A 23994-nucleotide genomic window follows, 5' to 3' on the forward strand; every position below is an offset into this window, starting at 1 on the left:
AATCTATTTTAATATATTCAAATTTATCTTGTAGTGAAGATGTAGCCTTCATTGTTCTGCCTGTTTCTGAAAATAAACTGGCTCTCTATGGCAAGTGCTTTCATGTCTGGGTGGTGGGGGCATGGCAGGGTGGGAGGGGAGAACAGTATAACTCTGCTGGGGATGCCCATGTTAAGGGAGTCCCTGTACAGGACCAAATTGAGTCTTTTTTGCAGCAGACCCCTTCCACTCTCCCCTTCTGGAACTCTGGTTCCCTTTCTTTGTATCAGCTAAATTGTGCTACTCAGGCAGTTATCTGCATTGGTGAACATGCGCAACCTCACTGGAGATGTGAGTAACCTGCCTTCTCCGATATGGTGGTGGGTCTCCCACCCCTGGTGCGAATGGCTTGTTCTTTGGGCCAGTTGAGAACATGGACAGGGTCTCCCCTTTGCCCGACCTTTGTTGGTCTATGTTTGTTCCTGGAACAATATAAAGGAAGTCCAGGGTTTGCAACTGGCCCTGGCCCTCATACTTTCTTCTCCTCACAGCCCCCTGTGCAGTGGTGCAAAGCCCAATGAAAATCTGACCCCATGTGTATGCTACTGATGCAGCCAGCAGTAATGGCAGGTGGGATGAGACAATGCTTATGTTAGCAACAGGGGGCAAACACACAGCTGACATAACAGAGAGACAAACAGGAGAGTGAGGTCATCCCTTCTTGTGGCTGGAATCTGCATATCCCAACTAAACCCTGGGGAGAGGTGAGAGTCACTTCAGCAGCCAACTTTGCTAAGGATTAGGTGCTGCTGATTCTATCTCATTAGGGTGACCAGATGTCCTGATTTTATAAGGGCTGTTCTGATATGCTGATATAGATGCCTGTTACCCCACCACCCCCTATCCTAGTTTACTATCTGGTCACCCTGTACCTGCTAGATGTGTACAATATGAATGAGGTAGACATATCTGGTTGGAAGTGTGCTGGGAACCTGGACAGGTGGGATTCCCCAAATGCCAACAGGGGAGTGGTTCTCAGTGACTCCTCTTGGAGTATGAATACATGAGGGGACTCTCCTTCATATAAAAGACGCCGTCCATACCTTGCCTGTCCCGGGCTCTCAGTCACTAAGGAACGACTGCAGCCATTTTGAGATCTGACATTCCATTGCAGAGGCACTGGAGGCTTCTGTCTCGGCACATTCTGTACAGTGAACCAGCTGGAGCTACGCCTGTCTCATAGAACTGGAAGGGACCTTGAGAGGTCCTTGAGTTCAGTCCCCTGTCCTCACAGGAGGACCTATCACCATCCCTGACAAGCTTTTCTTTAACTCTCTCTGCCCCAGATCCCAAAATGGCCCCCGAAGGATTGAATTCACAGCCCTGGGTTTAGCAGGCCAAGGCTCAAACCATTGAGCTATGGATTCTGATGAGTTTACTCTGTCCATCAGACACCTAAATCATTGAAGTAAGCTCCTACTCTCTATGTGTAACAGTGTCCCTCAAAAGAGCTTTAAAGTCTCCTGTTCTAGCTAAGAGAACCCTATGCCAGCTGCTTACCTAAAAGCTCCCACAGCAGCAATGATGTCTTTCAGGTACTTCTTTCTTCTTGTCTGCTCATTCTGCCACACCCACACAACAACACATTGTATTCAGGGAAAGGAAATAAAAAAGAACCAAAAAGCAAATGAGGTGACTTGGGAGATTTATTTTGTTGTCTGACTAGCAAGTCCCAAAAACACTGTAGAGTTTCTATATGGCTCCTAGTCAGCCTTTTTTACCCGTTTTTGTCAGGTACTGGTTTAAAGCAGGGGCTGGCAACCTTTCCGAAGGAGAGCGCTGAAATTTGACCTTTAGACCTCTAGGTACAGTCTGAGTGCTGGTTATACATTTTAAGGTCACTCAGGCTATGTCTACACGTGCAGCCAACATCGAAATAGTCTATTTCGATGAATAACGTCTACACGTCCTCCAGGGCCGGCAACGTCGATGTTCAACTTCGACATTGCTCAGCCCAACATCGAAATAGGCGCAGCGAGGGAACGTCTACACGTCAAGGTAGCACACATCGAAATAGGGATGCCAGGCACAGCTGCAGACAGGGTCACAGGGCGGACTCAACAGCCATTCGCTCCCTTAAAGGGCCCCTCCCACACACAGTTGCACTAAACAACACAAGATCCACAGAGCCGACAACTGGTTGCAGACCCTGTGCCTGCAGCATGGATCCCCAGCTGCTGCAGCAGCAGCCAGAAGCCCTGGGCTAAGGGCTGCTGCCCACGGTGACCATAGAGCCCCGCAGGGGCTGGAGAGAGAGTATCTCTCAACCCCCCAGCTGATGGCCGCCATGGAGGACCCAGCAATTTCGACGTTGCGGGACGCGGATCATCTACACGGTCCCTACTTCGACGTTGAACGTTGAAGTAGGGCGCTATTCCAATCCCCTCATGGGGTTAGCGACTTCGACGTCTCGCCGCCTAACATCGAAGTTAACTTCGAAATAGCGCCCGACGCGTGTAGCCGTGACGGGCGCTATTTCGAAGTTAGTGCCCCTACTTCGAAGTAGCGTGCACGTGTAGACACAGCTTCATAGTCCAACTTACAACAGCTTCATTAATACTTATGTAAAGCCCATCAGTGGCAGACCTGTCAGTTTGCTCTATAATTCTTATGAATAGTGCTGTAAAAATACACAAGTATAATTAGGGCTTCAGAACAAAGAAGTTAACTTACTTCAGTTTTGTTAGTGGAAATGTAAATGTATTCTTGGCGGAAAGGGAGAAGAAAGGAATCTTTTAATGTGGTATTTAGGCTGTCTTTGACCATGAACGCCTGTATGCAAAACCTCAAATGTTTAATTTCTTTGTAAGTAACCTATATCAAAATATCAACAATAAAAAACCATTAATTTTCCTTTGAACACAAACCTCCCAGTGCCCATGCTCTGGTGGGTGACTGGCCCCAACCCTATGCTGTGGAGGGAGCTGTGCTGGGGACTCTGGCCTCACCCCTGCATAGAACAGAGGTCTCGGAAGTGGGGGGTGTCGAGACCCAACCCTGTGGAAGTGTCTCCTGGGAGGGGGGCTCTGACCCCAGATTCATGCTGCAGCAGGGTCTCCAGCATCAGCCCCATAGTGGGTAACACCATGGCAGGGGTGGCCACAGCAGGCCTCCAGCTGCAGCCCCACAGCTTCTGCCCTGGCCCCAGCCCCAGCCCCCGGGGACTTGGGAGGGGGAAAGGGATTCTCTAGCCCAATGCTGCAGCTGGGGTCCCTGGCTCTAGCCCTGTGCTCTGTCAAGGGCCCTGCACTCTGTCAGGGTGCCATGCTCTGGCTCTGCACTGTAGTGGGGGCTCCGTGGCAGAGCTCCAGCCCCACACCACGGCCCCAGCCCTGCACCACAGCAAGGCTTCAGCTCCGGTCCCGTTCTCCTGCCCCCTCCCATGCTGCATGGCAGAGCAGAGGTGGGACCAAATTCCCTGCCACATGCCACTCTACATCTGCTAACCTGCTGAGAGCAGAATGTGTGCCAGGGTTTGACAACCCCAGTTTTAGAACATTGAATGAGGTCAAGATTCACAGGACAGATTTGCAAACGATCCCAAAGCTATAACCTAATGACATTTGCTTAACACATTTGTCAAATGCTATTTCATCAGCTCCATTAATAGCAATAATGGAGATGTGGCTCAGTTGCTCTTTCTGGTAACTCTGTCCTGATTCTGTTTGAAGGTGTCCCTTCTGAGCTGAAGCTGGTCAGTGGAAGCAATCCCTGTGCCGGGAGAGTGTTGGAGATCTTCGGTGAACACAGCCTCACATTGTGTTTCACTGTCTTACCTATGAAACATGCTGCAGTAGCTTGCAAACATGTGGGATGTGGTACCGCAGTTAGTGTCCATAGTGCTGCCCATTTTGGAGAACATTCCACACCATACTTGCTTCTTGGAGATGTTTGTCGTGGTGATGAGCTGACAGCCTGGGATTGTAGAGTGGACATCCGGGATGTGAAAGTAAAGCCAACGTGCTCTCATCCTTCTGCAGTGACTTGCTCAGGTAAGAAACAGCCATCTTCCTACTTTCCATGACAGAAGAAGATTGAATCCAGAGAAGTTGCTTTCCTGCAAACGAATGTAGAAAAAGATAAATATGATCAAAGCCTGAAATTATTACTCTCATGCTGTAGTGAGCAACCCCCTGTCATTCCAAGCCTGATATCTTTAGAGTCCCCTTTATCAACTTCCCTGCAGTTGTCTCAATAACACATTTTATAATTTCCTTTCATAGGTTTTGAATTAATTTTGAAGTCTGTGCTCAGGAAATAATTGGTATTTAATAAGCTATTTTATCTTGACAGAGTCACTTGTATTTGTAATAGGACAGGGTTTCTGGACACAGCTAGGGAAGTCATTCCAGGCTACCTTTGCTCAAAATCCAGGCCACTTGCAGCCTGAGCCTGGGAGTTCCTTCACGCTAAGGAAAATCCAACCAGCCCCAACAGCACCTCTGCCAGTCCCACTGGACAGCTAGAAACCACACAAGCAAACTCATAGACTTCTCAGCTGCTACACCAGCCCAGACCAACGACTCCCATATTCAGGTGAGGGGCTCTTAAGCCTATTTCACCAAACACCGCACAGATTCTTCCAGACCCCGAAGGACCCAACCCCAGACCCCGGTCAATATACACTTGCATCTTACTCAAATCACCCCGCAAAAGCCAGCTCCTTCAATCTTCTATCTAAGGGTTTATTAATAAAAAAGAAAGAACAGGGTTAGAGAGAAGAATTATTAAAGCAATACTTCACATACATCAGTCGTAATTATGGATGTTGGCCAGCGATTTTATTTGCTGATTCTTGAAAGCCTCTGAAAGTTCATTTCAGGTTATACAGATTCAGTCATTGGAGCATTGTAGATCTGTTCCACTGGGATCCACATGCTGGGACATGGATTCTAGGAGACCATAAGACAAAAGATCCAAGCGGGACACTGCTAAATCCACATCATCCCTCTGAGGGATGGGCCCCCAGTCCACACAGGCTTAACTCATGAGCACTGAAGAACAAAGAAAGTACCGGCCAGGGCCCATCTTACAGCTTTTCACATGTAGAGGGAAAATTCCATTCTTCTTCTTAGGCCTTGGCTTACCACCTGACCAGGTGGGTCACTGTGCTTAGTTTCCATTCATTGAAGTCCCGGTAGGAAGACCCCACCATGACAAACTGAGTTTTGGCTATCTGGGCCATTGCTCAGTCTATTGTTGTTGCTGGGGTGGAGCCCCACCTCCCATTGTGAACCTCAGCACTGCAACATTTCTCATACAGCTGCAGAGCTGGAAATCTATAACTTTACCTCCATAAATGATACAGACTCACCAGTAGCCTATATAGATTCAGGGCATCATCTGTTTTCCTTAGGCACCTCACACAACCCTCATAGTACAATATTTGGGGCCAATAGCCACCCTGGGCATATAAAATGTTTTGCAGACCCAATATAAAAGTCCAGCCACGTGACCGTATTGTCTACTGACTATTAGTGAACGTGTTTTCTAAAGCCACACTCTTGTTTCTTATGAAAACAAACTACCGAGGGGATTTAACCCTCAACCCAGGTTGCCCTAGGCTTGATTCGCACTGCAAATTAGGGCCCAGGTGTACACAACAGATATAACTACATCCTCAGAGGTGTGCAAAATCCACGCCCCTGAGAGATATAATTATATCAACCTTAACCCTTCCTATAGACTGTGCTATGCTGGGAGGAGAGCTTCTCCTCACGGTGTAGCTACCACCCCTCACAGAAGTGAGGCGACTGAGCTGACAGGAGAGCTCTTTCCCTTTGGCTCAGAACATCTTCATCAAAATACTACAGCTGCATCAGCACAGGTGTGCTGATGCAGTATTTGTAGTATAAATTCACCCTGAGCTAAAAAGTGAACTGCTCTCTCTTCACTGCTATTGAAGCCGAGTTTGCTAACTGAATGAAGAACACACCTCTTCTTGGAGTGTGCCTGCACCCTAAGACCAGGTCTGCACTACAGCAGAAGGTCGGAATAAGGTACACAATGTCAGCTATGCTATTACATAGCTGGAGTCGATGTACCTTAATTCAGGCTTTCGCGCTGTCTCAGCTAAGGGGTGGGCAATGGGTCGGAGTACTGGTGCTGGTGCAGGCTCCCTGTGAGTTCAGTTTAATGTGTCCCTACCAGCCACGTTACATTGAACTCCAGAAGAGCAGATGTGGCCGTAGTAATTCTGTAGCAAACAACACAACCTGCAGACAAGCCAGTCTTCATAAAAGCACACGTCTCTCTCACACCCTTCCCAACGAGTTCAAAGATATTGACGGCGACGTTTGTTTCTCGACAGTGGAACAGCACTCCATACTTCAAGAACAGGTATTTGATTACAGGTACCGTGTGCGAATGCAGTCATTTTTATATACACGAGCAGGGCCCCCGCCCCTGTGTGGCGAGGGAGCAGGGGCGACTGGTGCCTGTGTGGAGGCATCGCCGGGAGGCCCTTAGTCAGGCGACAGGGACAGCCAGTGAGCTCCTGGTGTGGTAAGGCACCAGTCTGTTCCCGACAGTGCCCTGGCAGGGGAGGCACCTCTCTGGAGGCAGGTTGGTAACTGGCAGTAGGCGTGAGGGCCAGGCATGACTTACCTGTGGTGGCTGTGTGGGCAAAGGCTAAGGGAGGTGGAAGAAGAGAGCACACGCGGCCAGGTTTTATGCTGGCTCCTAGTGGCTGCACCCTGGCCAGACCTTGCCTTGGCTGCAGACCAGTTGCCACTGGCCTTCTGCTCTGCTAGTGGCCCACTGCAGCTGGAACTTGTGGTCCCTGCTCCCAGCTGGTGCAAGGGATGAGCCCGGCTAAGACATGGTACCTGGGCAGCCACCCTGCCCGGGGAGGAGCCTAGGGTAAAGCAGGGAATAGGGCTTCTCTGGGGACTGCACACCAGACCCCCTCCTCCCCCACAGAAGCTTGGTAAGAGCTGTAGGGGGTGTTTACTACCCTCATCCTGTGTTCCCACCACACTGGTCAATGGGGTACCCCCACCTGCCCCTCTGGGGTGGCCATCCCTGCACCCCCTCCTCCCTGGGTGGCTGTCTCTGTCCACCACCTGCCCAGGGACCAGTCACCCCATTCCCACCACCACAGGCACTGGAGTTCAGGGGAATGTTCACACTGAGCACAGTGGGACAGGCAAGGAGACAGGCTGGTGGTGAGCCAGGGAGGGCTGCAGTCGCATGGGGGGTGGACAGTGGGAGAGGCTTCAGAGTGGGGAGAGGGAACATAGAGGTGTAGTGGGAAGAGAGAAAAGGAGGAGGGGCTGTGAGGGCTGCAGCTGGGAGGGGTGGGGAATGTTCACACCGACTATAGTTGGATGGACACACAGATGGAGGGAGTGACGCCTCTCATTTTATAATGGTATAGAGATACAAAATTAAATGAGGAAGGCCAGAAAAGAATGTGAAGAACAACTAGCCAAAGTCTCAAAAAATAATTATTCCTTTTTTAAAGTACATCAAAATCAGCAAGTCTGCTCAACAGCCAGTGGGGCTGCTGGATGACAGAGATGCTAAAGGAGCACTCAAGGGCAATAAGGCCATTGAATAGAAGTAAGATGGATTCTTTCCATCCGTCCTCGTGGCTGAGGATGTGAGGGAGATTCCCAAAACAGAGCCAGTCATTTTAGATTAAAAATCTCAGCAACTGTCCCAGACTGAGGTGTCATTAGTGGGGGTTTTGAAACAAAGTGATCAATAGCAGTAAGTCAACAGGGCCAGGTGGCATTCACTCAAGAATTCTGAAGGAACTCAAATTTGAAATTGTAGAACTATTAAATGTAGTTTGTAACCTATTATTTAAATCTTCTTTTTGTACCAAATGACTGGAAGACAGTTATTGGTATGCCAATTTTTTAAAAGGGCTCAAGAGGGGATATTGATAACTACAGTATAATAAATCTACGTTTCCACAACAGCCCAGGTTCAAAATAAGGTATTTCGTTTAGAAATATCTTATTTGGAAATAACACAACTAGACAAGCTGCATCTACATTAACACAGTCTTCCCAAAGATAAGTCGAAAACCAGGGGCCCTTTAAAAAGAGTATGCGGAGAGTCCACACGCAAAATGCTCTCTCGAAAGTAAATCAATAGAACGCGGTGCTGCGTTAGAAAGCGCTCCTTCAATCCCAGAATCTTTCAAAAGAAGATACGTGTAGACACTCCACAAGCTGCTCTGTTGAAAGACACGTCCTCCATGGCACCAGCCACCTGGGTCACGGAGACACTCTGGCCGGTGGCAGTGGGGCTCTATGCTCCCTGTGTCCAGCTGTCTTTAAAGCTGCACAGACCCAGGAACCCCCTGGCTGGAAGCTGAGAGCACGTGAGCAGCAGAGCCATGAGCTGAGAGAAGCACGCCCTTGCAGCCACCCCGATTAAAGACACAACAGTATGGCCAGCAGCCAGCCACCTCAGAAGCCACAAGGCTCCCCTCAAAGTCCTCACAAGACTCGCAGGGGCCTGGACAAGCACCAGAAAAATGGCCCCCTCCTAGAGTGAGCCAGAGCTGACTTCCCTAACACCATCTGCTCCCACCAGTCGGAGCTACTGAGGTGGATCCAGAGTCACTGGGGCACCCCTGGGGAGTGCTGATGGGGTTCTGTGTCGAGGGGTTCCACAGCCCTGGCAGGGGGCTCACCCCAGGAGGAGGTCAAGGGTGGCCAAATGGCCAACAGGGTGACCGTGCGTTCACGATGGCTAGCAGTAGGAGTTGGTGTGCGTCCATCAGGCGGTGCAATAGCCATTTGGTCTATGCACTGCTCTGTAGGGCTTGTGGCAGATCTGCAGGCCTCAGCATGTGCAGGACGAGGGTGTTGGGGAGGGACCCTTAAAAAGAGCAGCTGGCTGAGTTTCCCAGAAGGGTTTGGCAGCCATGTGATCCTGTGCGCGGTGTAACCAAAAACCCAGGCTTGTCCTGGTGGGTCCCTGCACTGAGTAGTGGTTTAAAAGTAGCCTCAGAGGCCCACTGTGTTCCTTGCTCTGTCTCCTGTACTTGCAGGAGTTTGGATCACAGCATCACGAGGCCCTTCTCGTCATTGGTATGTCCAAATACAATTCTCCATGGAGGAGGCTCACTCCTCGCCTGCCAGCCCTTGTGTTGGCCTGTCTTTTCCTGCCCTCTAGGGTAGGCTGATGTGTGGGGTGGTCGGGGGGGAACCTGGTCCCCTCCCACATGTCCCAGGTTCTGGCTCAGGGACCTATAGCTGATCCTTCCTGGGCCTTAGTCCTTGGGAAACATGAAAGCACATGTCCAGCTGCCAACATATTTCTCCTCCATTTCGGTGCTGTAGCTGGCTGCGGGCTGGGGTCTATCACAGCGGCTTTTCCTGGCCCATTTTTTGGAAAGAGCGCCTGTGGCTGTGTGGATGCTTTTTTTTGAAAGAACGGGCTGGTCTTTTGAACGAGCAGATTGAAGGAACGATCCACTTATTGTGTGTGGATGCGCTCTTTGAAAAGACGGTCTTCCAGAGGATCTCTTCAGGATAATCACCTTTTGCAAGCATGCTGTAGTGTGGACATAGAAACACAGAATCGAAGAATGCTAGGACTGGAAGGGACCTTGAGAGGTCATCTATCCAGTCCCCTAGACCATCCCTGATAGACATTTATCGAACCTGTTCTGAAATATCTCCAGAGATGGAGATCCCACAACCTCCCGAGGCAACTTATTCCAGTGTTTGACCACCCTGACAGTTAGGAACTTTTCCCTCATGTCCAATATAAACCTCCCTTTCTGTAGTTTAAGCCCTTTGCTTCTTGTTCTATCCTCAGAGGCCAAAAAGAACAAGTTTTCTCCCTCCGCCTTATGACACCCTTTTAGATACCTGAAAACCGCTATCATGTCCCCCCTCAATCCTTTTTTTTCCAAACTAAACAAGCTCAGTTCTTTCAGCCTTTCTTCATAGGTCATGTTCTCTAGACCTTTCATCATTCTTGTTGCTCTTTTCTGGACCCTTTCCAATTTCTCCACATCTTTCTTAAAATACTGTGCCCAGAACTGGACACAATACTCCCACTGAGGCCTAAGCAGTGCAGAGTACAGCGGGAGAATGACTTCTCATGTCTTGTTCACAACACACCTGTTAATGCATCCCAGAATTATGTCTGCTTTTTTTTGCAACAGCATCACACTGTTGACTCACATTTAACTTGTGGTCCATGATAACTCCTATATACCTTTCTGCCATACTCCTTCCTAGAGAGTCGCCTTCCATTCTGAATGTGTGAAACAGATGGTTCCTTCTGAAGTGGAACACTTTGCATTTGTCTTTATTAAACTTCATCTTGTTTAACCTCAGACCATTTCTCCAATTTGTCCAGATCATTTTGAATTTTGACCCTATCCTCCAAAGCTGTTGCAGCCCTTCCTAGCTTGGTATCATTTGCAAACTTCATAAGCATAATTTCTATGCCAATATCTAAATCATTGATGAAGATATTGAACAGAACAGACTCCTGCAGAACCCCACTTGTTATACCTTTCCATTAGGATTGAGAATCATTAATATTTACTCTCTGGGTAAGGTTATCCAGCCAGTTTCGTGCCCACCTTATAGGAGCCCCATCTAAGTTGTATTTGCTTCATTTATTGGTAAGAATAACATGCGAGACCTTATCAAATGCTTTACTAAAGTCTACGTATGCCACATCTACCACTTCTCCCTTCTCCACAAGGCTCATTATTCTATCAAAGAAAGCTATCAGATTGGTTTGACATGATTTGTTCTTCACAAAATCATGCTGGCTGTTCCCTGTCACCTTACCACCTTCCAAGTGTTTGGAAAGGATTTCCTTAATTACTTGTTCCATTATCGTTCCTGGCACAGAAGTTAAACGGAGTGGTCTGTAGTTTCCTGCGTTGTTCTTGTTCCCCTTTTTATAGATGGGCATTATATTTGCCTTTTTCCAGTCTTCTGGAATCTTTCCTGTCCCCCATGATTTTCCAAAGATGATAGCTAATGGCTCAGATACGTCCTCTATCAGCTTCTTGAGTAGTCTAGGATGCATTTCATCAGGCCCTGGTGACTTGGAGACATCTAACTTTTCTAAGTGATTTTTAACTTGTTCTTTTGTTTATTGTACCTTCTGAACCTACTCTTTCCCACTAGCATTCACTATGTTAGGCATTCCTTCTTCAGACTTCTCGGTGAAGACCGAAACAAAGAAGTCATTTTGCATCTCTGCCTTTTCCAAGTTTCCCGTTACTGTTCCTCTCTTCTCACTGACCAATGGGCCTACCCTATCCTTGGTCTTTCTCTTCCTCTTAATGTATCTATAAAAAGCCTTCTTGTTTCTCTTTATGCCCGTAGCTAATTTGAGCTCATTTTGTGCCTTTGCCTTTCTAATCTTACTCCTGCCTTCCTGTGTTGTTTGCCGATATTCATCCTTTGTAATTTGTCCTAGTTTCCATTTTTTAATGATTCCTTTTTTATTTTGAGATCGTTCAAGATCTCCTCGTTAAGCCAATGTGGTCTTTTGCCATATCTTCTATCTTTCCTACGCAGTGGGATAGCTTGCTTTTGGGCCCTTAATAACGTCCCTTTGAAAAACTGCCAACTCTCCTCAGTTGTTTTTCCCCTCAGTTTTGCTTCCCAAGGGACCCTACCTACCAGCTTTCTGAGTTTACCAAAATCCACCTTCCCGAAATCCATTGTCTCAATTCTGCTGTTCTCCCTTCTACCCTTCCTTGGCTACGTCTACATGTGCACCCAACTTCGAAATAGCTTACATCAAAATAGGCTATTTCGATGAATAACGTCTACACGTCCTCCAGGGCTGGCAACATCGATGTTCAACTTCGACGTTGCTCAGCCCAACATCGAAATAGGCACATCGAGGGAACGTCTACACGCCAAAGTAGCCAGGCACAGCTGCAGACAGGGTCACGGGGCGGACTCAACAGCAAGTCGCTCCCTTAAAGGGCCCCTCCCAGACACACTTTCATTAAACAGTGCAAGATACACAGAGCCAACAACTAGTTGCAGACCCTGTATATGCAGCACGGACCCCCAGCTGCAGCAGCAGCAGCCAGAAGCCCTGGGCTAAGGGCTGCTGCCCACGGTGACCACAGAGCCCCGCAAGGGCTGGAGAGAGAGTATCTCTCAACCCCCCAGCTGATGGCCGCCATGGAGGACCCCCCTATTTCGATGTTGCGGGACGCGGATCGTCTACACGTCCCTACTTCGATGTTGAACGTAGAAGTAGGGCGCTATTCCCATCCCCTCATGGGGTTAGCGACTTCGACGTCTCGCCGCCTAACGTCGATTTCAACTTCGAAATAGCGCCCAACACGTGTAGACGTGACGGGCGCTATTTCGAAGTTACTGCCGCTACTTCGAAGTAGCGTGCACGTGTAGACGCAGCTCTTAAAATTGTGAACTCTGTGATTTCATGATCACTTTCACCCAAAAGCTGCCTTCCACTTTCAAATTCTCAATCAGTTCCTCCCTATTTGTTAAAATGAAATATAGGACAGCTTCCCCCCGGTAGCTTTTTCACCCTTCTGAAATGAAAAGTTGTCTCCAGTGCAGTCCAAGAACTTACTTGATAGTCTGTGTGTTGCTGTGTTAGGTCCCCAACATATAGCCGGATAGTTGAAGTCCCCCATCACCACCAGATCCTGCTACACACAATGAATTTCAACTTAGCATCTAGCTATTTTGAAATAACACTTCCAGGTCCATAGCACTATTTCGGAATAGTGCCATTGAAGCCCATTATAGCTTATTTTGAAAATAGGCGCTTTTCCTCATGAAATGAGGTTTACTGGAATCAAAATAACACGCCTGTTATTTTGAATTTATTTCCAAATAGCATGTGCATCATTTGGACTCTGCCAAAGTTATTTTGAAATAATTTGTTATTTTGAGATAACTTGGCAATGTAGACACAGCCGAAGATTGACTTATTGACTCTTTAGAAATCCATGACATGCCCACATATTGAATAATGTGTTGAACTATCGTTGCCCCATCTCAAAAAAGATATAATGAACTTGAAAAAGGCTCAGAAATAGGCAACAAGAATGATTAGCGATATGGAACTGCTGTCATATAAGGAGCGATTAATAAGACTGGGGCTTTTTGCCTCAAAAAGAGACTTAGGGGGATATAAATGAGGTGTCCTAAATCATGACTGGGTTGGAAAAAGTACATAAGGGAGTGTTATTTACTTACTCCCATGACACGAGATCTGGCGGTCACCCCATGCAATTAAAAGGCAGCAAGTTGAAAAGAAACAAAAGGAAGTATTCATACAACACACAGTTAACCTGTGCAACTCCCTGCCAGAGGAGCTTATAAAGGCCAAGTTAAGAGAAGGGTTTAAAAAAGAACTAGGTAAGTTCATGGAGGATAAGTCCATCAATGGCTATTAGCTAGGATGGGCTCGCACGGCATCCCTGCCCTCTTGTTTGCCAGAATCTGGGACTGGGTGACAGGAGATGGGTCACTCGATAATTATCTGTTTGGTTCATTCCCACCCAGGCACCTGGCAATATTTGGAACACGGGATATTGAGCTAGGTAGACCTTTGATGAGACCATGTATGACCCTTCCTACGTTCTTATGTTCATGGCTTATATAAACGTTGTTATGAAAAAGTTTGAAAAACCTCCCAGTCTTTTTAAAAACATAGAGGAGAGTACGTGTAATGTTCATTGATGGATTGATTGTGTCTCTAGGCTATTCACAGCCCCGGCTGTCTGGAGGAGACAACCTCTGCTCCGGACGTGTGGAAATAAGACATGGTGAAACATGGGCTACACAATGCGACGCACACTTTGATCTTAAAGCTGCCAGTGTCATCTGTAAAGAACTAGAGTGTGGGACAGCACTGTCTATTCCAAGTGGAGCTCACTTTGGAGAAGGCCGTGGGCTGGTCCGGACCGAGGAATTCCAGTGTGTGGGGAATGAGTCACACCTGGCGTTCTGTCCCACGATATCACATGGGAATCAGACATGCTCGCATGCAAATGACGCCAGCATCATATGCTCAGGTCAGAGTTGAATCTAATGTCTTTAAAATCCCGGTGGTGTGTAGTCTAGATTAGGTGCACGAATACAACAATCTCAGTCTGTAGGGAGCTGGGACAATAGGCTGGCATCAAATTCTGGTAAAACCTGCATAATTAAAGATAATAAGGAAGGGATTGGTTTCCCCTCCACTCACCCCTGGACCCCAGCTTGCCATTCGTATGTATTTGGTACAGGAATAGTTCCAGAGCTCGCTCTGTAAATCCTTCTGTCTTCTGTCCAGGTCACACGGTCTTCCGGCTTGTGAACGGCAGCAGAGAGTGCTCAGGGAGGGTGGAGATCCAGCTTTTCGGTGACTGGGGAACCCTGTGTGACTCAGGCTGGGATCTCTCTGATGCCAACGTTCTCTGTCATCAGCTTGACTGTGGAGCAGCTGTATCAACCCCCGGAGGAGGGTATTTTGGGAGTGGAAAGGGCTCTGTTTGGACAGACACATTTCACTGTAAAGGGACTGAATCGTTTTTGAGAGATTGCCCTGTGACTGCCCTGGGGGCCTCTCAATGCCCACACGGGAATCATGCCAGTGTGATTTGCTCAGGTAAGTGCAAGAGAAATGCTGATTAATGACACCTGTCCTTCAGTTTGTGATACAGGGAGAGGAAGAAGGATCTAGGATCCAGGATTATATGTTAAAATAATAGTAAATTGGAGATACACATCTCCTAGAACTGGAAGGGACCTTGGGAGGTCATCTAGTTCAGTCCCCTGCCCTCTTGGCAGGACCAAGCACCATCGCTGACATCTATTTGTCCCAATCCCGAAATGGTCTCCTCGAGGATTGAACTCACAATCCTGGGTTTAGCAGAAGCCCATTACTCAATGAGTGGAAAAAACGATAACAGAAATTATAGAAATAGCATCGGTGCTGAGTGACTTTTTTGTTTCAGTTTTCATCAAGAAATTTGGTGGCAACTGGATGCCTGATATAATGAATGTCAATGAAAATGAGGTAGGATCAGAGGCTAACATAGGGAAAGAACAAATTTAATGTCACTTAGACAAGTGGATGGCTTCAAGTCAGCAAGGCACGATAAATTGCAACCTAGAACATTCAAGGAGACAACTGAGGAGATATCTGAGCCATTAATTATTATCTTTGTAAAGTCATGGAAGATGGAAGAGATTCCAGCACACTGGAAAAGGGCCAATTTAGAATCCCAGTTTATAAACCCAGGGAAATACAGACCACTTATCTTAACAAATGTACCCAGAAAGAACAAAGCAAATAATTAAGCAATCAGTTGCAAACCCCTAGAATGTAATAAAGCAGTAAGTACCAGTCAACAAGAATATGTCAAGAACAAATTGCATCAAACCAACCTGATAATTTTCTTGGATAGGGTAACAGACCTTGAGGATGAGGGAAAGCAGTAGATGTGGTAAGTTTCAACTTTAGTGAGGCTTTTGAAACTGTCTTGTGCGAACGACTTCTAAATAAACAGGGAAATACAACCTAGATGGAGCTACGACAATGTGAGCGCATAACTGGTTGGAAAACCATTCCTTTTTTTAATGGGAAGAAGGATTGTTTCAAAGATGGGGTTTACTTTCGAAAGATCAGTGTCTACACTGCTTTTCTTCTTTCAAAAGAGGAATATGCAAATGAGGTGCCAGATAAGTAAATCTGAAGCTCATTTTCATTTTCGATTTCCCTCATTTGCATGCCTATTTGGAAAGAGGACTGCAAGGGTAGACGAACCTGAAGAGGGAAGACTGAGGAGGACATAAGAGCTATTTTTTTTACATGAAGAAGGGTGCTTTCAACAGTGGGGCTTTCTTTCAAAGGAACCCCATCTACATGGCTATTCTGCATTTTGAAAGCAGCACTTTTGACACAGTGGGTGGCCATGATTATGTAAATGAGGTGTTGAATATTCATACCAGCACCTCATGAGCATTTTCGATCTGCTGCATTTACATGCCTCTTCCAAAAGGGAGGGGCAATGTAGACATGGCCCATAAGTACCAAAAAGTGCCACCGTGGCTTAACAAGCAGGTAAAAGAAGAATTGAGACATGAAAAGGCATTGTTTTAAAGTGGAAGTTAAATCCCAGAGGAGGAAATAGTAAGAAGAACAGTAAGCCAAAATCTCAAAAATTAACAGGAAAATATTTCTGAGACCATCACAAGAAGGAAGCTTGCTAAACCACCAGTGGGGCCACTGGACAATTGAGATGCTAAGGGAGCACTCAAAGATGATAAGGCCGTTGTGGGGAAAATAAACTGATTCTTTGCTTTGGTCTTTTGGTTTGACAAAGTTCTGGCTGGGATGATTTAGTTAGGGTTGATCCTGCTTTGGTCAGGGGGCTGGATTCAATGACCTCCTGAGGTCTCTTCCAGACCTAGCATTCTATGATTAGCCTGTTCCTGCAACCTCTCTCCCAGCCAGATCCCAAATACCCACCCCAGCCTGGTCCTGCACCCTCCCTCCTACCCAGGCTCTGTACCTGCTCCCTGTCTATCCCCCTCGCACACATTGAAGCTCAAATCTCCCATTTTTTGTCCTACTTCAGGCACCCAGAAGAGTTAATCTGGCCTGGGGAAAGCCCAAAACCACAGTCTCCTCTTCTCCACCCGCCTGCCTATGGGGCTGGAGCATAAGGCGAGAGAGGTGTCTCAGTCAGTGGGTACATCAGAGAAGTTTTTTTTGTTTTGCTTCTCACTTTTATGTGACGTCTCCCCACCTGATTTTTCTGTGGGCCGGTGGCCCCCATCCCAAAAAAGTACCCCACCCCTGCTGTAAATTTTTCTTTTCGTATATTTCTATGGTCCATTAAATATTACCAAGACATGCATCTCACAGTGGTTCTGAATAGTGGGAAGTTGTGTGCTTTCTGTATTTCCATTACGCCTTATGGATAAATTCCTTACAGAACTTGTGTTCAGTGTAGTGAGTTTGTCAGACCTGAGGAAGAAGTTTCAAAAGACTGGGAAGACTTTTCCAAGGGAGCTCTGTGTCACACGCATTAGGGCCACACATGATAACTCCCTCCTCATGACAGATGCAGATGCCTGTACTGATGCATTGTCTTGAATATGGATAATTTTATTTGTGGCGCTGCTATAAAGTGTGTATAATTTCTAATACGCACAGCGTATTTCCCTCTCTCCGGAGCCCAGGTCACTCAGAGTCACTCAGGCTGCGGAACGGAGAGAGCCGGTGCGACGGCAGAGTGGAGATTTCCCTCGGTGGTGCGTGGACCCGAGTGCTGGATGACCAGTGGGACATGACCGATGCCAGCGTGGTGTGCAGGGAGCTCCAGTGTGGAGTCGCTGAGAAAGCTTATAACCCCCCTAAGTCTGAGCGGGGAACAGGCCCTGTGGGGCTGAGAAGGGTCCAGTGTGTCGGGAATGAGACTCGTCTGACTCTCTGCAACAACTCAGTGTCTGAGACAGCCCAGGCCGGAATTGCTGAGGATGTCGGTGTTGTTTGCTCAGGTGAGTTACTGTGAAAATCGTACAAACATCCTGTGCTTGTTCAGTAGGAACATGACCCACAATCGACCTTCTTGTGCTGATCTCTTACATAGAGAGGGATCTGAGATTCGTATTATTGACCATCGTCAGTAAAAGTATGTTTGTTATATGCAGGAACTACATTAAAAGTACATGAGGGATTGTGTCAGTGCAACGCATCAATGCTGCCTCCTTGTGCTTCCAGCCTGTGCACTGAATGAGGCAGGGGGCTTGTGAAAGAGACAGCATACGATCATAGCTTCTACGTCTGTATCATAAAGCCCATAATAAGGTTGCACTAGCAAATGCAAATCTACACAGTCCCTGCTCTTCGGAAAGAATGGGCCAGGGATCAAACAATCTGGTGCCACGAGGACAGCTTTTTCGGAAGAAGGGCCCACGGAGCGTCCACACATGTTTTTTTTTTAAAAGAATCTTTCAGGAAAAGGCGCTCCTCCTCATCCGGGAGAGAAGCAGGGCTGCCAGAAAAAGTGCTGCAGTCTTTCACTTTCAGATCAGAAGAGCACGTTTTGCATGCAGACCCTTGGCGAGTTAATTCAGAAAAGGCCCAGGATTTTTTCAAAAGAACTTGCGAGTGTAGACACAGCCGAGGAGATTAAGTCAAATTTAAGAGTCTAAGTTCAATTTTATAAACTATGTGTCTACATGTGGGTGCTCTAATGTCAGTTTTAAGGGGCTCTAATGTCAACTTTTGTAATGCTGACTTCCCCCCTCAGTGACTCGAGAGGTGAAATGTGCAAAGTTGAACTATACAGGTGGAACTTCGGTGTGATTAAGATCACTTTTGTTAGCCTCTAAACTGTCCCCCAATGCCCCTCGAGGTGTCCTTTCTGGTCATCGCTCCACCCCTGCTTCTCTCCGGGTGTGCAGGAAGTATGAAACAAACTCTGGAATTCTGAGTTCATAGTTTTATGATCAGCGTGTCAGTCGCAACTAGCCTCTTTAGGCAGCCTAAGCATGGAACCGTCGGGGGAGCCAGGGACTCAGGTTGGCTACCGGGCTAGCCCCTGCCCCACCACACCACATGGCGACTTGGCCATGAGGACCAGACAGCTGCACATGAGACAGGGCTGTGGCATGTCCTGCGCAGGGTGAAGTTTTCTTCCCTGCAGAGGATATAGCAGGAGAGGCCAAGCTATTTTTTTCCTGCACTTCACATTTGTGTGTGGCAGTCTCCCTCCCCCACAGGTTAGCCCCCACCTCACCATGTGGCTAACCTGCCCCTCTGCCACTGGTGTCATGTGGCTGGTGGGCCAGCCCCCACCCCAATACACCATGTGGCAACTACGCTGTGGGGGTAGTGCTTATAGGAGAGGCCACAAAACTTCTTTTCTATGGTTCAAATTTCTACGGGGCAGTCCCCCACTCTCTCTTCCTAAAGTGTATGGCTCAGAGGAGCCTAACGGTCTCCTGTCTGTTGCATATTTTCTGGGGCAAAACAGCTCCCTGACGAGGTCTGCCCTGCCTTGTGAAAAGTGTTCTTTCACCAGGGTTAAAAATGAGTACCTGTTAACACAGCACAATCAGCTGGAGCACAGATACCCGGTAGGACTGACAACACTTTCAAGGGTTCACTTCCTAATTTTTCTATTGTCTACTACTTCCTTAATTTTGCCAGACATCTACTTCTGATGGGCTTCACTTTAAGCAGGTAAATTTACAGGTTTCCTGAAATGTTCAAGCATTATTGTGGCCTGAGCACTTTTACCAATCCTTTTGGCTACTTTACAGGTTTTTCATGAGTTCTTTCAGCAGGGAAAACTCAGGCACCTGTTAGCATGGCACAGGCAGCTGAAGCACAGATGTCCTAAAATGTGGGATTGACAACGCTCATAAGGGTTTCACTTTCGTTACCTTTACTATCCTCTGCTACTTCCTCCACTTTGTCAGTCTCTTGTGCTCCAGGCAGATTGGCACACAAATAGCCAGCTCCAATGGTGGCAGCCATCACAGTGTCCTGACTGAGAAGCAGGCTTCAGAAAAATGGATGTTTGTTTTCAATGGCAGAGGGGAATGAGGGCAATGCACTCTGCGATGATGACTTCACACATCCGCAACCATATGTGGTGCATTTTTCCCCTAAACACGCTGGCAAAAACATCCCGAAATGCAATGGTGCTACAGGAAGTGGGGGATAGGTGCCCACAATGCACCCCTGGAGCAGTTGAACAAAGACAACGTAGTGGGGACACACAATGTTGACTTTGTCAGCAACTACGGACACTACTTCGAATTCATAAGATCTAGTTGTATAAAGTCGACTTTAATAAGCTCAACTTTATTTCCTATTATAGACATAGCCAAAGACTTAGGTGCAAGGAGGCACCAATCTCTGGCTATGTTCCATGAAGGCATTCCTACACCGGAGCCCTGGTCTACCCTAGGGAACACAGTTGATCCCAGATGTACAATTTTAGCCCTACCATTAGCATAACTAGAATCAATGCATCAGGATTAACTTTATTTCCTGGGGTAGATCAGGAGTTTTTGGTCTCTCACTGATGGCCCTTACTCCACGGGATAGTGTGGAGTAGCAGGGTGGATGGCCAAGCCCAGAGAGATCGATTTTGCAGTGTCTTCACAGAAGGGACAGTATCAAACTGTGGAGGATGGATTGTGGCGTGTCAAACCTGCGGGAAGTATAGACATGCCCTGACTCATGTGCAGAATCTGAGCTGATAAATATGCTCCGAGAGTATGTAACTCCATGCAGAATAGCGAAAGGGAGCAGTGGGATTAAGGAATAGAAAAGCCACTTTTATCCCAATGGCTAGTACGCTCACCTAGGATGTGCAAACCTGGTTCAAGACCCTTCTTTCCCGAATGAGGAGCAGGGCTCTGAACAAACATCTCCTGCCTCTCAGGGGAGTGCTTTAGACAATAGAATGATTCTTTCTCAGTCCCAATTATATTTAATGAAAGTGAAACAATGTCAATTGGAGAGAGATCCACAACAGGATGTTCCACAGCCCAGTGATGCAAGCCCGGTCCTGAGAGGTAATAGATCCCTAGAAATAAGACAGGTAAGGTGTACAACCAGCCTTACCTCTGCCCTGTAGTGATACCATATCCTTGCATTTGAGGTTATTACAGAGTGATGTTTGCTGTCATCGATTCGATTGAATTGATTACTAAGGACACATTAAAATGTTTCCTATTTTCCCCTCATAGTGTCAAGGGAATAGGATGTGGCCTGATTTGCCCATGACTGAATGTGGTAGTTCAGGGACTTACTACTCCTCAGAAACGGAGTGGATCAGAAAGCAGAATTCCCATTCTCCAGGAAGCTGGGAAATTTTAATTTTTCACTCTCCAAATTGAAAGAGAAATTTGAAATTTCCCAGAAGCAAAAATTCCAAAATCACGTTTCAGAAAAATTGAAACATTTTCTTTTGACTGCACTGCCTTGACTCTTATGTTTATTGTAAATGTAATATGAGATAATGTGTCACAAAAATATAAATATGATAAAATAGAAATTAAATCATTACCATTGTCAAAATGATACATTTTGATCATTTCAATCTCAATTTTGAACAGAATCAATAGCACTGTTGCAAGTTTGTCAAATCTTCATTTTCAAACGGAAAATTTTTCTGTCACAAATTCAGTTATATCTTTGCAGAACCACACTGGGAAACACTCTCCTCCCCCAGTTCTCCCACAAGATGTCCCGGATCAGGCAGCCCAGAATATACAGCTCTTTCTTGCAGCCGTTTTGTATTGCAGACTCAGATCTATTTTATTTTCCCTTTTTGTCAATTGGTCTCTTTCGCTTTCGCTCCTTCTCAGCTGATCTCAATGATTATGAGGGCTTCATATTATTTTTCCCAGACATACTCACTTGCATTTTCCAAAACTGAATCTCATTTTGATATAGTGTCATCAGGATGTAAGAACAATTCCCCTTTAACATCAGTGGGAACTTATACTTAAAAGTTAATGGTATATAATAGAGCCTTATATTTTTGTTATGACACCCCCACTTTTCAATAGTCACTGTCTCTCACAGTTGTATCTAATGTGTGGCTTTCACTAAACACAACACTGCCCTTTTATCATTACATTTAGTATTCTGAAGCTGATCACACCCTAGGCAAAATCACATCTGGGTGAATGCTGAATGCCTGATTTTGTGAGAAACTTTACCAACTAGTTTGCTGACAGGAGACGTTATTATGTCGAATGTATTCTTATTGATGTGACAGGTATCAGAAAGCAGTAAAAGGTACTTCGCTTGACATACCTGTAAATCTGAGCTGCTAGTGGCTTATGCTTCCATTGGATTCAGGATGGGCATATCAATTACAGGACGGCACTAAACAGGAGCACTAGTCTTTTTACATATTTGTTAAAATAAATTAGTGTCATATTTGCTTTCCTCTAATCTTCTAGCACCTCCAGTTCTTCAGCACTTACAAACATAACTATGAATGCTCAAGCAAATGTGTGAGTTGTTAATTCCTTAGTTATTTCAAAATAGTGCCAGTGTGCATGGGCAGAGTCTGTTATTCTGAAGTAATTGGCCTTCACAGGCCTGCCTCAGCTGCAGACTTGAGCACTCTTGGCTCAGCTGTGTCCAACTCTACTGCTCATCCCCCTCTGCGGAGCCTTTAAAGAGCCAGCCACAGGCAGAAGAGCTGGAGGCACACGGCCTGTCCTGGAGCCCTGAGCTGCAGGGCAGCCAGAGGGAACCGTGAGCCAGGCGAAAGCTGCTCCCATGGCAGCCAGCGCACTGGGACACAGGCGAGCACCACCCTGGACCCATGTGGAGATCTTGGTCCTCACAGAGCTGTGGTGAGAGTCGAGCACTCTCCAGGATCTCCCCAGCAGGTGCTGGAGTGCTGAGATCGACAGCCGGATAACCACGGGACTGGCAGAGGAGAGGCAAACCTGGACCCTGGAGCAGAGCTGCCTCAGAATTATGGTGCTGTGCCAGGACAACTACGAGGCCTGGGAGGAGTCCAGACACTATTATGAGCAGCTGGATGCCATCCTGGGAGGAGGTGGAGGGCCCATGGCACTGTCCCCCCCACAGTTGTGGAGTTCGACCAGGACATGCCCATCACTGTAAGGGTGTCCTAGGACAGCAATGGGGAGGAAGAGGAGGAGCAGGAGGAGGACAGCTACACCACTATGCCTGCCAGCCAGGGTGTCCTGCTGACACCAGAGCTGGTCCCCAACTCCCAGGATGTCCCCCCCGGATCCCAGTGAGAACATTTCAGGTGAGTTAGACAGCTTTCCCTAACACCTAGGGGGAAGATGATGGCTTGGGAGAGGGTGCGGCCCACACAGCCTGGGGGTTGCAGAACAGCCTGGCCATCTGTCGACACGTGGCCTATCAGATCAGAGCAATCAGCTCCAGGATGCTCCTACATGGTGACCTCAACGTCCCGCTCACAATGTTTCTGCAGTGGTCTGCCTAATTCCAGCCTCTGTGGTAGGACACCTTTCCATGACAAGCCTCCACTCAGGTGTCTGGGGCCAATGACCCACACAGCAGTGCCACTTATGGCCCAGGACTGGGCTTACGCTCAAGCAGCAGTTGCTCCCACTGTAGCGTGGTGCTGTGGCAGGAGATAGATGTGGTGCAGGGGAAGCTACAGTGGGGGAGGCAGAGAAGGGGAGCCCAGTGACCCTCTCCCCAGCAAGAGGCATCTGCGGCTCACACACATCCTCCAGTACTCCCCTCCAAAGGGCACAGATAGGAGTCCTCCCTGTGCGGGGCACAGCGAGTCTGGATGCAGGGTGTGTGGGACTGGGGCAGAGAGCAAACCATCCCATCCTTCCTCCCACCTTCAGGTCCATGGCCTGGCTGGCATGTTCCTGAACCTGCTCATCTCTGGGGCAAGGATGTCACAATGCTCTTCTAGGACATCCGAATCGCTGCTAGACAGTGGCCGCTGTCTGGGCAACATATGGCCACATTTGAAGCACATCACCAGCATCTGTGGCATGACCCTTGGTGCTGGCTCAGGGATTGGGGCTGGGCATCATACATGGAGTCTCCCGTGATGACAGCCCTCCTAACTTTTCTTTGCAGTTGGGCCAGCTGCAAGTCTGGCACGTTTCCCCCCACCCCAACGTCATCTACCCATCAGTGTGGGATTGGCAGGAGGAAAAGTTCTTAGGATGACCATCTCTGTGAGCAGACGTCCTGCCTGCGGACCATCACAGAGGGCATGAAGGAGGAGAGGATGGAATGTCAAGCAGACCAGGAGCACCACAGGGCTGTCTGGGACCCCTAATGTGCCAGCAGGACACCATGGCTGCAGCAAGGCAGTGCCTGGTGTACTGCATGGAGTGGGCCACTGGCCATGTCCTCCCCCTCCCCCCAGCCTTCCCCTCCCAGGCTCCACAGGGCCTGCTGAACTCTCCAAAGACAGGACGTCAGGATGCCCTGGGCCGCTGCAGCCTCTCCACTTCCAGCCCC

At 47.7% G+C, this 23994-nt stretch overlaps 1 protein-coding gene across 1 annotated transcript in view; it reads left to right on the forward strand.

The window, feature by feature from the left end:
- The first annotated feature begins 13701 nt into the window (after positions 1 to 13701).
- The window catches only part of LOC142012615 (scavenger receptor cysteine-rich type 1 protein M130-like), a 30557-nt gene continuing 20264 nt past the window's right edge, over positions 13702 to 23994 (forward strand). The window contains exons 1-3 of the mRNA XM_074993229.1: positions 13702 to 14047; positions 14308 to 14622; positions 17205 to 17522. Of these exons, the coding sequence (XP_074849330.1) occupies positions 13702 to 14047; positions 14308 to 14622; positions 17205 to 17522 (979 nt within the window). The remainder of the gene's footprint in view (positions 14048 to 14307; positions 14623 to 17204; positions 17523 to 23994) is intronic.

Source organism: Carettochelys insculpta, chromosome 1 (assembly GCF_033958435.1).
Source record: "Carettochelys insculpta isolate YL-2023 chromosome 1, ASM3395843v1, whole genome shotgun sequence".
NCBI lineage: Eukaryota > Metazoa > Chordata > Testudines > Carettochelyidae > Carettochelys > Carettochelys insculpta.